Source organism: Lactuca serriola, chromosome 5 (genome assembly GCF_051521515.1).
Source record: "Lactuca serriola cultivar US96UC23 chromosome 5, Lser_US96UC23_V15, whole genome shotgun sequence".
Lineage (NCBI taxonomy): Eukaryota > Viridiplantae > Streptophyta > Magnoliopsida > Asterales > Asteraceae > Lactuca > Lactuca serriola.
The window spans coordinates 25,104,560-25,119,559 of record NC_136412.1 but is presented as its reverse complement, the minus strand read 5'-3'; the positions used below and the strand labels follow the sequence as shown (position 1 = coordinate 25,119,559).

Sequence of the window (15,000 nt, the reverse complement as noted above, 5' to 3'; positions counted from 1 at the left end):
TGTGACTAGCTAAATCTAATCATGAAGTATAAGTATTTTGTATGTGAAGCCATTGCATAGTTGGTTCTGTTTTAAAACTCTAGCTTTGGCCAATATACATAGTGTGTTTTAGTTCTATTTAGTATAAATAAAACCGTTGAAGAGTGTCAGATTGTAAACTAAACGTGATTTATACATAATATGAGTCGTATAACCATACTCGATATGACTAGAGACCTTTCCAATGTTCTTCAGGCGTCGAGTTAAATGACATTTGTCACCCTGGGCATGCCTGCCCCACTATAGCTAGCAGTTCGGGTGTGGGATTGCAGTCCCGAATAGATCTATTCACAACTCTCACACTCTCCCTCCAGGAGACTCTTGTTATACTATGATAGGATTTATCCCTGTACACCTAAGGGTACAGTACTGAAGTAGCGCCTCACAGTATCGTACAATCTAGTTTACATGTAGTGTAGTAGCGTTCTACCTTAGTGAAAATCCGAATGTATACCGTTCGTAGTGATAATTACAGTTATGAAAACGCGATAAAATAATGATGCAAAATGTAAACTACTTCTATCTTAGTGCATACATTTAGTAGTGAAAGTTTCTATACTTGTTATGTTTAGAAAAATCCCAAACTATACCGATTATAGTTTGCATGTATAGTGAATAGCATGTTCGGAAACTATGCAATTTAGTGAAAACGTCCCTTATGCTCAACACAGTACAAAAGGGTTAAAGTATGAAGTTTTCATAAGTTTTGAAAACATTTATGTTTAGCTTTTATTCCCCCCTGAAAACATTAAAAATACGGAAAATGTAGGGGTATGAACTCACCTCGGGTGATTTGAATGAAGGATCGATACGGAAATGCGGGATGTTCAAGTGAAGCCTTGAACACGATTTGATCCTAATCAACAAGTAATCACACATAAAGGAGTCAAATGATGGTATTTCACCACTAGATGTGACGAAGAACCATTTTAAGAACTTGGGACTACTTGCACTAAGTGTTAGGACCTCAAAGGATTGCATGAGTGAGGTGTATGGCCACTTTAAAGGTGTTTTCAAGGTCCATACTTGCATCCATGACGTGTCCTAGGCCCATCCTTGGTTGTAGTACAAGTTTAGGGTCTTAGAAATGGGTTTGTGGTCCTATGGTGTGAGTGTATGGTCACACAAATGAGTGTGCTGCCGCGCACACGGGTGTGTTGCCGCACACACGGGTGTGTGGTCGTACTCCTTCAATGAGATGAATAACATGACGGGACTTTCATGATTCAAGGCCTAGATCAAGAGGTTCTTCAAGTATAACAAGCTAAGGGATGGATTATTCACGTTTTTGAAGCTTTGGAAGGTTCAAAGTTGGAGAAACTTGTGAGGAAATGATGTTGTGTGCTGCCACGGTGTTAAAGGAATGAAAGGAAGGGGGCTACCATTTATATAGGGGTAAAGGTGCTGCCCAAAAGTGAGTGTGCTGCCAAGGGAGTGGGGGTGCGGCTGCACACCTGTGTGTACGGCCGTACACTCCTCCAAGAGGTGTGTATGGCCCAATTTTTCACTATTCAACACTCCGACTCATTCCTAAACTCAACCTTGGTTATATATACAAGCTTAGAACACTTAAATGACCCCTTGAATAGCACTAGAAATCGACGAAACAAGTTGAATATTGATTGAATTGATTAATTGTACAAGATTGAAATTCTGGGTTGGCACAGATAGGTTGAGGAGGGAGATATACATGAGAATCTATCGGTCACACTAATGAACCCATATCTAGAACTGTGGATTCACTTTTCCTCAATGTGCGGATTTTGTCCTTAATTCCGGTTGGATGGGGTGACTGGTGAATTCCGATAAATTAGGTCTGTAGTAGGTTATTTTCTTTCTTTCTGTCTGTTAGTCATATGTTGCCTCCTCTACGTGATCGAAAGATCCAACCTGGACTGTAACATATGCAATTCTATCTCTCTGCATCTTCTCTCTATGCAATTCTTTATCTATTAGCCATATATTGTCTCTTTTGCGTGAGTCAAAATCCGACCTGGTACACAGTATATGCACCATTCTCTTCTCAGTCCCTCTAAAAACCTCAATTAGTCATATGTTTCATCCTTTGCGTGATTGGAAGAGATCCTACATGGATGTACAGCATATGCATTCTAAATCTATCTTCTCTCTTAATAATTGTCTGCTCACCCGGTGTAAGGAGTATTTTGGAAGTCCTTGATGGTTGGGGCCTATCAGGAAGCGGGAAACACGTTCTAGTACAATTAAATTTGAATACATACAAATTGTCTACAGATCTCTCTGCTCAATTTAGGTGGACAACAATATCCCTGGTTGTCGTCAGCTAAATGGTCCCTAAGAAATCTACTTAAGAATAAGGGCTAAAAATGTCATACTACTGGTAATTGTCCAAAATTATGTCACAAATGTTTCATGTTTAAGTGGACCACAATATTGTTGATCGATCAGACGAAGACGTGAAGATAAGGGTACCGACAAGTGGAATAGGGTTGTCCAACAACTTTGATCCCAACGTCACAAATCTATGTCACAAATATTTTTGTTTTGTTAAATTTGTTCATCGTTTTCCTCTATGCACAAATTTAGGGAGAGGATTAAAAAAAATTTAAAAAGAAAAAAAAATCAGAAAATTAAAAATCCAAAAATAGTGTTATTTCTATTTTGTTTTTGTTTTAAGTTTTCTTTTAGTTTTGTTTTGTATTGAAAAGTGAATTCAGGTGTAGATGAGACTCATGGAGTTTGTGTCGAAGATTTCTGAGCCAAGGCTTCATCCATGAGCATCGAAGAATTCTCATTCGAAGGAGCAAGAAATGAAGATTATTCTTTCAAATTCAATCTTTCAACCCCAGAAGCAAGGTGAAGCTGAAATTGAAGATTATGTGATGGATTGCATTGAAGTCTCCTCAATCAGTCTGCTGCTATCTTAAACCTGCTGAAGTGATCCAGAACATTTGTTCTCTCTGAAGATTCTCAAGCTGAAAGCTCTATCTTTCATGAATCAGTAACTCAAGCCTCCTCACCCAATGTAATTTCAATGTCAAATCTTGAAGAAAAGCTCAAGTTCTCAAGATGAAATCATTCATTGAAGATTCATCAAGTACATCTTGAAGCTGTGAAGAATTTGAAGATAAATGTTGAACCCAACCTCCCAATGAAGATTAAAAGGAAACTACTTTTTAGGGGGAGCTTGTTTGGTTATATAGAAAAGAAAGTTATAAACCAAGGGGGAGATTGTTGGGTCAAAAATATGGTTTATACTTTACTTTTCTAGAAAAATGTATTTTTGTGTCTTGGACCGTAAACAACTTGGTGTTTACGGTCATATACGTGTTTATGGCTGTGTTTACGGCCGTAAACAGTTTTACGGACGTAAACCCATTTACGGCCCATGTTCCCAAGCCCATATTCCCTTGTGTATATATATAGGTGTTAGGGGTGAGGAGTAGAGATTGATGAACAGAATAAAGAGAGACGGGAACTTAAGTGTGTGTGTGTGTGTGTGTGTGAATCTCATGTAATAGAGCGTCATTCTATTAATCAATACATTGAGATTCATATTATTCTGTAAGTCCCAAATTTTCCTGCGTATCAATCAGATCCGTTTGATGGTGCGGAATCCCAATCAAATGGATGATTCCAGATCACAATAAAAGAGAAGGAGAAGAAGAATATGTTGAATCTTGAATGTATTAATGATATAAATTAAGTTCCTTGCACAAAAGATTCACACACACATAAAAGCTCTTGTTTCTCTCTAGCAGTAAACTCTCTAGTGTTCATCAATCTATACTCCTCACCCTAACACCTCTATTTATACTTGGAATATGGGTCGGATAACACATGGGCCGTAAATGAGTTTACGGTCGTAAGGTGTTTACGGCCGTAAACTCAGCCGTAAAGTAGACCATAAATTCATAAATATTACAGAAAAATACAATTGCCTAGATTTTGGAAGTGAATTCAATAGCCTTTTGTTTGTCTCAGATTTAGACAAGAAGATCCCAGCTATATTCATCTCGGTAATAAGTGTAGTAAATCGCTGCAACTGAGTTTCGAGAGTTTCTCCAGGGATATAATAAAAAATGTTGAAATTTTGTCTTAACATATCTTGACGACTCTCTGTCATGTTTTCAAGACCCTCGTAGACCTTAAAATCAATTATAAAACACAACTACAAGCTAACATAAAACTTAAAAGTCAAAAAAAAAAGATAAAACTCAAAAGTCAACCTTGAAAAAGTCAAACCAAAAAAAATCAAACTTGAAAGTCAAGCCGAAAAGTTAAATTTGAAAATTTAATAAAAAATTAAACGAAAAAGTCAAAGTTTAAAGTCAAAGGTCAAACTTGGAAGTCAAAGTCAAAATTTAAGGTCAAAAGTTAAAAATAAAAGTAAAAAATTAAAATATAATTATATTTATTAATTTTAATTTAATTTATATTTTTATTTATTTATTTATTATTATGATTTTAATTTTGGATGAAAAAAAGGAATTTAAAGTTAAAAGAAATTGAGTTTTTGGGTTAAAATTGTCAAAATTTCGAAAAAGAAACCGAGAAAAACAGGTTATAGTTTAAATTTTGAGAGGTTGTAACAGATGATCAGCTAGCCGAGTTGGTAAAGCGTATGTGCTCTTGATCTGGAGGTCGCGGGTTCGAAACCCGGCACCCCCCCATTGTTTTAATTAAACGTTGTGCGGCTTGCTGCTGCTTAGCCGGCTTCCCTAGCCGCGATTCGAGCCGAGCCGAGGCCGCAAACTCCGATGCCGTAAGTTGTTTTCGGTCGAGAACTCCGATCGGCCGTAAAATCCAGTGAACCCTAGCCGCAAACGCCACCGCCGGCCGTGAACTGTTTCTGGCAGTAAGCTCCGGCCGAAAACCCTTCAACGATTACTCAAACGGATGATGCCAGATCACAATAAAAGAGAAGGAGAAGAAGAATATGTTGAATCTTGAATGTATTGATGATATGAATTAAGTTCCTTACACAAAAGATTCACACACACATAAAAGCTCTTGTTTCTCTCTGGCCGTAAACTCTCTAGTGTTCATCAATCTATACTCCTCACCCTAACACCTCTATTTATACTTGGAATATGGGTCGGATAACACATGGGCCGTAAATGAGTTTACGGCCGTAAGGTGTTTACGGCCGTAAACTCAGCCATAAACTAAACCATAAATTCATAAATAATACAGAAAAATACAATTGCCCAGAAAAGTAAAGTATAAACCATATATTGACCCAACATATTCTTCTTCTCATTCTCTTCTATTTGATCTGACATCATTCGTTTGATTGGGACTCGGAACCATTAAACGGATCTGATTGATACACAGGCAAATTAGGGACTTACAGCATTTGAGGGAGATCCTCGGAGTTCTGAGATCGGAGAGGCTTTATGCCAAATTCTCCAAGTGTGAGTTCTGGTTACAGGAGGTCCAGTTCTTGGGGCATCTCGTCAACCAGAATGGGATTTTGGTCGATCCGGCCAAGATTGAGCCTGCCATGAGGTGAGAGGTGCTGAGATCGCCCACCGAGATCAGGAGCTTTTTAGGATTGGCCGGCTATTATCGGAGATTTATCAGGGATTTCTCCAAGATCGTCATGCCACTCACCAGGTTGACCCGGAAGGGTGTTGCTTTTTCATGGGGTCCGGAGCAGCAGACCTCGTTTGAGACACTTCGTTAGAGATTATGCGAAGCCCCGGTGTTAGCTCTCCCGGAAGGGATGGAGGATTTTGTGGTGTATTGTGACGCATCGATATCAGGGTTGGGTGCGCTGCTTATGCAGAGGGGGCATGTGATAGCGTATGCATCGAGGCAGCTGAAGCCTCATGAGACGAGGTATCCTACCCACGACCTGGAATTGGGGGTAGTGGTGTTTGCCCTCAAGATTTGGCGTCATTATCTATATGGGGTTCAGTGTACCATATACACGGACCACAAGAGCCTGAAGTATTTGATGGATCGGCCCAATCTGAATATGCGTCATAGGAGATGGTTGGACGTGGTAAAGGATTACGATTGTGAGATCCTGTACCACCCGGGCAAAGCCAATGTTGTAGCTGATGCGCTGAGCCGAAGGGCGGTAAGTGCCCTAATTCGAGGTACTTCTATGAGATTATTAGTGATGACTCTGGTGTTGGACACCATTCAGGAGGCCCAAGCTGAGGCCGTGAGACCGGAGAACCGCAAGAGGGAGCGGGTGATTGGTCAGATACCTGGGTTTGTTACCGATAGTCGAGGGTTGATGACCTTTCAAGGTCGGATTTGGGTGCCATATGCAGGCGGGGCACGTACCATTCTGATGGAGGAGGCGCATAGATCAAGATTCTCGATCCATCCCGGGGCCACAAAGATGTATTTAGACCTAAAGAAAGATTATTGGTGGCCCTGTATAAAGAGGGATGTCGTGTGGTTCGTTGAGAGGTGCTTGACCTGTCGCAAGGTTAAGGCCGAGCACCAGCGTCCGCATGGCATGTTGCAGCTGCTTGAGGTTCCCAATGGAAGTGGGAACAGGTTTCCATGGATTTCATCACCAAATTGCCGAGGACCGCGAGGGGTGTCGATGCAATTTGGGTGATCGTCGATTAGCTGACAAAGAGCGCACATTTTCTTTCTATTAGTGAGAGCTCTTTTACCGAGAGGTTGGCAGAATTATATGTGAGGGAGGTGGTATCGCATCATGTGGTACCGATATCGATTGTGTCCGATCGAGATGTGCGTTTCACTTCCAAGTTCTGGAATAAGTTCCACGAGGAATTGGGTACGAGGTTGCATTTCAGTACCACCTACCACCCACAGACAGACGGGCAGAGTGAGCAGACGATTCAGACACTCGAGGACATGCTCCGAGCATGTGTGTTGGACTTCGGAGGAAGTTGGGACACGTATTTGCCGTTGGCTGAGTTTTCGTACAACAACAACCACCATTCTAGTATTGGTATGCCTCTTTTCGAGCTGTTGTATAGGAGAAAGTTTCAGACTCCCATTTTGTTGGGGTGAGGTAGGGCAGCGTGTGATGGGTAACACTGAGATAGTGCTTCAGAAGACAGAGCAGATACAACAGGTTAGACAGAGGTTACTGACGGCTCAGAGTCGTCAGAAGAGTTATGTGGATCGACGGCGATCCGAGCTGGAGTTCTAGGTGGGGGACTTTGTACTCCTGAAAGTATCTCCTTGGAAAGGAGTGATCCAATTCAGGAAGAGGGGCAAGCTGGTGCCCCGGTACATCGGTCCATTTAGGGTGACCACAAGGGTGGGCAAGGTAGCATATCGGTTAGAGGTACCTGCGGAGGTGAGCGAGATTCATGAAACCTTCCACGTGTCGCAGTTGAGGAAATGTATAACCGACGAGTCGGCGGTGGTATCTTTGGATGATATTTAGTTGGATGCGATTCTGAATTATGCGGAAAGGCCAATCGCGATCCGGGATCAGAAGATCAAAGTTCTGAGGAGCAAGGAGGTGTTACTAGTGCAGGTCCAGTGGCAACATCGGAAAGGGTCCGAGCTGACCTGGGAGCCGGAGTTGGAGATGCGGGAGCAGCATCCAGAGTTGTTGGTCGAGCGGTACTTCAAGGGCGAAGTCTGATTTTAGTGGGGGAGAATTGTAATATCCGGATTCCCAGGTATCCTATGTTAAGTATTTATATTGATTTATTAGGGGAACTCGGCGAGTAGGCGCTCTGACTCGCCGAGTGGGATCGCGCATTTTGGTCTGATTTAATGAAGGACTCGGCAAGTTCATGAGTAGACTCGACGAGTCCATGTTGTTTAATGAAATAGTAAATTCTCGGGTTTGGGACCTATTTAAGGACCCTTATAGCCACCATTTGCGGCTACCAGACCCTTTAGAAAAATCCTAATAGTGCCTGAGCGTTTGTGGGAGAGAAGAAGCCATTATTAGACCTTTGTGGGTTAATTTTGCAAGAAAGAAGGAAGGAAGACAAAAAAGGAAGATTGAGGAGCTCAGATCTATCCCCCAATTCACCAGAGGAGGCTACTAGAGGTACTAATCTGTGCTCAAACTCGTGTATTTGGTGTTCTAGTTGAATCTAGGGTTTTCTTATGCCTTCTTTGGCTTGGATTCGAAGTATGTGAGGCCCCAAGGTGGAGTTCCTCTTAGATCTGGACCTTAAGAGGTCCAGAGAGTCTCATCCATCTTGCTTTTTGCTATTCCATTTGAGTTATGGCCCTAGGTTGCCATTTTAGGGGCTATTTCACCCAAAGAAGCTTTATGGTCATTGCATGAGTGTAAAGGTCAGACCTTTACATGATTATAGTGGTTGGGAAGACCAGATATATGGATTAGAGGAACGGATCAAACCTCAGAAGGTCATTTGGGTTTGAACATGGCGGCAACTCGCCGATTCCATAAGTGGACTCGACGAGTCGAGTCGGGGTTGCCCTGCAATTCGTGTCAGATGTAACCCATCGAGTGGAAGGATGACTCGACGAGTCAAGAGAGGCTGAAAGGATTCATAGAAACCGCATGGACTCGCCGATTCGCCTATGTGCACTCAACGAGTCAGGTCAAAGTTTGACCATTGACTTTTGTTGACTTTAGGGTTTTGGTCAAGACTGATTTAGGAGAGTTCAAGATAGGGTAGAATGGCCTTCTACCCAGTTGTAGAGATGAGATCAAGATAGAATTCTGATCAGGATGTTATTTGAATAATAGGAGGAGGCTAAGTCGGGACGTCGAGCACGAGATTTTATCCAACTTCATTGAGGTGAGTCTTCTCACTATACTGTACCTGGAAAGGTACTTGTGTGTGACCGGAAGGTCTTATATGCTATCAGATGTATGAGCGATATGTTGTTATGTGATATGTATGTGTTATGAATGTTATGAATGTTATGTATGTTATGGACCGGAAGGTCAAGAGGTTATGGACTGGAAGGTCAAGAGGTTACGGACCGGAAGGTCGATACGCGTATGACCGGAAGGTCTACCAGGATTCGGGACGGAAGTCCCCTGAGACATATGGATCGGAAGATCCGGCTGAGTTATGGCCTGGAAAGGTGTATGTGTGTATGTGGTATTTTGGGGAACTCACTAAGCATTTATGCTTACATCTGTTGTGTTATATGTTTTAGGTACTAGCGAGGACCGTGGGAAGGCGCCGACATGATCCGTACACACTCATAGAGATTATGTTTGAGATTCTGGGAATTATTTTGTTATGATAACATTGGATACATTATATTTTGATATTGTTTTGATGATTAAAAGTGTGATTTAAAACTGAAAAATTGGTTGGAAAATTTACGTTGTTACAAAAAGCTCAACAATAATAAGTGAACGAGTTAGATAATTAGATACTTAGTTGCGAAAATGTAAGGAAATATAAATGACTGTAGGTGATATATCAAGTAAACACATAAGTTGATTCATAACATGGAATGCATTCAAACCAAATTAGTGAGTGAGATCAAGCTTAGTGATAAAGTCACGAATGGCTTGCTCCGAGGATGAATAATATCCAGTTATGTTCTAGAGAACTTTTAGGATTAAGAAGAGATATGAGGTGCATAATAGAGATGTAATTGATAGACTTGAAGATTGTTCAGATTCTTATTAACTGAGAACGAATGAGCTCTATATATAGAGACTCAAGAATTACATTGGATCACATCTCTAAGAGTAGCCATGCAAGGCATACTGGACAATAGAGAGTATTACAGAAAAGTAGATAAGATTAAACTAAGTAAAGTAAGTAAGACTGCGGTTGGATTGATGACTTTGAATGAGGCTGCTGATGATCGCTTGATTGTGGATCGATGAGGGCTGCGGTATACTAAGTTCAAGAGGGTCATTTCTATGATTCAACAAACTCTAAAGCCTGATTAAGCCATGCATGCACATAAAGTTGGCAAATTTACGTGATAAACCACCTTAGGGAAGTCAGATCTTGGTTTTGGGTTGACGTCTTAACCGATTAAGTGTTGAATGAAGAAGGTTGGTCAAGCTGAGGAGTACGTTGGGCATACAAGCTGGTATGTCGCGCGTACAAGCCTCAATGCGAGTATGCTTAGCGTACTAGCTGAGTACACCCCGCGTACTCAACAGTTGGGCCTCGGATGGATTGGGCTCATGCTATTGGGCCATGTTTGGACTATGAATGATTAGGGCCTTATTGGTCAATCAGAATATTATTTTGCTGCTAATGCTATTTTATTGGGCTTTTGGTTGAAGGCTCATGAAGGGGTTTGTGCCCAATTTGGAAAATTGGGCCATAATTGGGCTTTGTGTGATTATTTTGGAAATTGGGCCTTTGGACAATTGGATTGGGCCTTGGACTTGGGTCAAGTTAGGGAAAGGTTAAAAAGGTCCTTAGCCTAGTTTGAACTCTTAGGGTGAGTCAAGATGCAAGTATTAATTGCATTTTATTTTGTGAATGATAGTGCGGGGATTTTAGCGGGCCAGCAGCCAGAGATTTGTCTGTGGGATTCAACAGTCTGAGGGGAGTTTCCCCACTATGTTTAGTGGGGCCCGTTATGTGTTTATTTATGTATGGTATGTGGTAATTTGAGGAACACACTAAAATTTGTGCTTACGGTTTTCAGTTTATGTATCATGTACTTCTTGTTTCAAAGGAAAGAGTCTAGGATGACTGCAGAGCACACACCATTCGATTCCGCATTTTGTGATTTACTATAATAATGTTATTGTATTGATAAAATTTGATTACCTTGGTTTTATGACAATGATATGGTTTACAGTTTTATTAACTTAAAAATGAAAGATTTTGGGTCTTATTTTTTAGACGTTACAAATTCAATACATAAAATTGCTATGATATTACCATAGTCTAAGGTACCATTGCTATATTAAACTGTAGTCTTCTATACTGGTGCTATGGTACAAGTATAGTTTTATATGTATGTGTGTGTGTGTGTGTGTGTATATATATATATATATACATACATACAGAGAGAGAGAGAGAGAGAGAGAGAGTTAGGTTCATGTATATACCTTAATTATTGTGTGAATGTGTGAACCAATGAAAATTTAGAAAAACAATAAATAATTAATAAAAAAAATAAAAGTTACTTTTGGAAGTTTACATATAATTTTTTTACTAACCAAAAAAGGAAGTCATATATTTTCCTTAAATCATGGTTTCAGTTACAAATTTTATATAAATTTAACCCCTTTTTTTAACTATATTTGTGATATTAAATCATCTTCACCGCTTCACGTTGTCAAGCCTGGAAGTTGAATTTTGTTGAGTATAATTTTTTTAGGATGGGAAAGAGCGATGGCATTTTGAATTTGATGATTTTGATTGCAAAATTTCAACACATACCAAAATTTCATTATGTTATTATTGATCTTAACCCTCAATTATCTTAAATTTAATGGACACAATTTAGTAATACAATCAAATTATACTTATTATACTTACAATTCGTATTTAATCCTAACTATATATATATATATATATATATATATATATATATATATATATATATATATATATATATATATATATATATATATATATATATATATATATATATATATATATATCTCGAGAACTTGAAAATCCTAATAACCTAAGAAATTTTTTCCTATTAGATTTTTGATGTAAAATAACACAAGTGTGTATATCTACAAGTTTTTTTTTTTTTTTTGGAATGACTAAATTTTATAAAGACAAAGCTAACAAGACGTTAGAATATTACATAATATAATTCAAATATATACGAGAGGAACACTAATCATAGCAATCTAAGGACTTACAATTAAAAGAAATGATTTGTATATCGTATGCCGAATTCATTGGAAACCCGCAAACATACTCAAACACCAAATCATTACGTGCCTCGAATTCATTGGAAACCCACGACCATACTTAAACACCAAATCATTACGTGTCTGCCATATCAACAAAAATAAAATGTAGATCAAATACGAACATAATTTCCATTCCTTCTTGCTTAGATTCAAGTTATCCATATATACAAGGGTTTTAAAGAATCATTTCATGAATGTTGACGAAAAATGTGTGTATATGTACATTAAAAATACGTTATCTTTTATGATGTTCTCGACGTTTGCACTTTGCATGTACACAACTGTGCTGTTTTGATTAAAAGTTATTATCGACAATAAAAGCTTTTTTGTTCTAAAGAAAAAAAGTTTTTTGGTTCTCAAACATATGTGCACTGTTTCAATTATTTTTCAAAAGCTAGAAAGCGCGTAATATTATATTGCTTGAAAAAATAATTATTTAAAATCAATTCGGCTCGAGATTTTGTTGTAGAAATTATAACAAGTTTTATTTCAAAATATTGTTTATGTCCAATCGCATCAATATTTTTTGGGTAAACATAAGTTAATATTGTTATTGTAATTTGACTATGTTATATTTAACAGTTGCAAAAACTTAAGCAATAAACATTAAATATTATAGACTGTAATTAATTAGTTTTTGGGTTCATATATATATATATATATATATATATATATATATATATATATATATATATATATATATATATATATATATATATATATATATATATATATATATCTGTTCTATTCTTTTCCTGGGAAAATAAATTGTTTGCACTTCAAATAAGATCTTAGTTGTTTTTAAATACCGAAATTCAATTAGATTATAGCAAAAAGCTAGGAACAGTACAGATCGATACCCACTGCGGAAAATTGGTACATATTGTACTCTAAAGTTGCTCGTTTTGTCAGATGTAGTGTAATTCTCCTATTACCGGGGAAATTAAAGGAGATATATTTGCAACAAAAACTCAAATACTATTATATGATCGGAAATGTCAATCGCTTTCGTATTACCAAACCAAATTATTGAACCTAAACAGCTTCATTTATTCTGATAATCATCATTTCGATACAGAAACAATATAACATGAGGTTAGCAACCTAAAGTTGGATGATTTTCTACTAAACGTGGAATGAGAAGAACAAATCAGTAAAAAGCATAAATTTATCGATCTGCATGGTAAGCTTCACATATGCACGATCTAAACCATGAACGCAGGTTTGGACGTAAACCGTATATATTGAGTTCATGCTGCGACTTCAATGGTATGGTTAGGGACATGAGGTTCAACAACCAAATGATCGTGATCAACATCGTTGGTGTTCTCGTTTATTTTTGTAACAACAGGAATCGCACTAATTAAAGCGCTTAGCTTCGCAACGTCAATGATTTCTTGATCTTTCTTTCCTGAGATTTTCGGTTCTGCTGTTTCGACGCTCTTTACTTCTAATTCGGATACTTTTTCATCGCTAACTGGTTTCTTGTTTTTGTATACAAAGTAAAGGATCATTTGAAGAACACCAAACGTGATTCCAAGTACGTTCGGAATCTGTAAATACATAGAAAAAGGTTAATTAAAAAAAATATTTTTCATAAAAAGTGATACGTTTTCTTTAAGCATTTTCATACCGCGATGTTGAAGTCGCGAAGAAGTAGACCATAAAAGAACCATGTGATGGCATTCAGGGTGAGGGCCGCCGATAGTAGAATGGGCATATACTCCACGCTTTTTGTCTTAATTACTTGTCTCTACATAAAAGTTAGCAATAATTCATTAGATAATTTTATTGAACATATATCACTTTGTCTTAATTAATCTTTATACGTATATACGCACCAAAACCCCCAATGGTGCCACGAAAACACACAAGGCGAACACGAGACAAATCCATCCAACTATTGCGACACGAGTGGTCCCATTAGCAAGAAACTGAGTTAGGACAACAATCAATCCGAAGCCAACAACTATCATCAACATGATTAACTTTAGGCTTTCGATCTGCATTGAAAAAAAATATTTGCGTTATATATCGATCTTTTCATGAATTAAACTAATAGCTAAATTTTTATTAAAGTAAAGGTCACTATCACATACTCTAGCCTTCTTTGGTGCGTAAAAGAGAAAGAAGCAAATGTAGAAGGTTTGAATGACGCAACCAACGGAGTTTATGGTGATGAGAAGCATCGCATTTGCCTTAAGCAATGCGTAATATATCCAAAGCATGGCGCTAAATAACCCCACGACATAAGGCACTGATTGAAACCCTTCTGTTGATTTCTTTTTGTAAACTTTATAAAACGTTGGCCTGTGAAATGATTAAAAAGATAGTCAGTAAAAACACAACTTAAACTTATTTATTATAAAAAGATTGTATAGTAAACAAAGAGACTTACAATGGGGAAAGAAACACCATGAATGACACAACATTGCCTGCAACATATTTAAGAAGCATGATGTTAGAAAAGAAGACTTGATTAAAAACCACATATAACATTATTTACTAGGAAATAATCTACTGTTTCAATAAAAGAGCTATGATAACTTAAAGCTTTTTAGTTATAAGTCAGCAAAAGTGCATCAATCAATGGTCACAAAACTTCAAGAGTCCATAATAATTTCTTTTGTGAGAAAAGTAGGGAAAATACATTTTTGTATTTTTGTTAAGACATTTTCTGAATATATATATATATATATATATATATATATATATATATATATATATATATATATATATATATATATATATAGAGAGAGAGAGAGAGAGAGAGAGAGAGAGAGACCAAGAAGGCCAAATGCAAGTGTAAGATGAGCAAAGCTGTCTCCAGTCATCTTCTCTTCTAAGTTTCCACACACACTCAACACAGACAAAGAGATACAGAGAACTTTGAATTCTCTCTTTCTCTCTACTTTTGTTGTCTCTCTTTAAACCTCTTTGTCCTGATGGGTGGTGCATATAAAAGGGTCAAGTGAAGGGTTTATATAGGGCAAGATGTGTTGATAGTGGTGGGCCCATCAATATACACAACCGTGTTTCTTTACTTTAAAGTTATAATTAGTAGAAAGCAAGAAGCTCAAAATCTTTGTTAATATCGAGTGGACATACACAATCGCTTACAGGTGTTCATGGCCCTATACCATCGCTCATTCCCAACCTAAACTTTAAACTTTGCTTTT

The 15,000-nt window shown here is 37.9% G+C and overlaps 1 protein-coding gene across 1 annotated transcript; it reads right to left on the bottom strand.

Moving 5' to 3' along the window:
• Positions 1-12,847: 12,847 nt before the first annotated feature.
• LOC145052241 (bidirectional sugar transporter SWEET14-like) lies at positions 12,848-14,777 on the bottom strand. The gene is made up of 6 exons (XM_079000026.1): positions 14,607-14,777; positions 14,220-14,256; positions 13,921-14,131; positions 13,663-13,824; positions 13,455-13,574; positions 12,848-13,374 (listed from the first exon to the last, which is right to left on the bottom strand). The coding sequence occupies exons 1-6, from the start codon at positions 14,653-14,655 to the stop codon at positions 13,072-13,074; spliced, it is 882 nt and encodes a 293-aa protein (XP_078856152.1). The 5' UTR covers positions 14,656-14,777; the 3' UTR covers positions 12,848-13,071.
• Positions 14,778-15,000: the final 223 nt, after the last annotated feature.

Coding starts and splice junctions, on each gene's coding strand:
- LOC145052241 (XM_079000026.1), bottom strand. CDS start 14,655: ATGACTGGAGACAGCTTTGCTCATCTTACACTTGCATTTGGCCTTCTT. Junction 13,825..13,920: donor ACGCACCAAAGAAGGCTAGA/GTATGTGATAGT, acceptor TTTTCAATGCAG/ATCGAAAGCCTAAAGTTAAT. Junction 13,375..13,454: donor TTCGCGACTTCAACATCGCG/GTATGAAAATGC, acceptor ATGTATTTACAG/ATTCCGAACGTACTTGGAAT.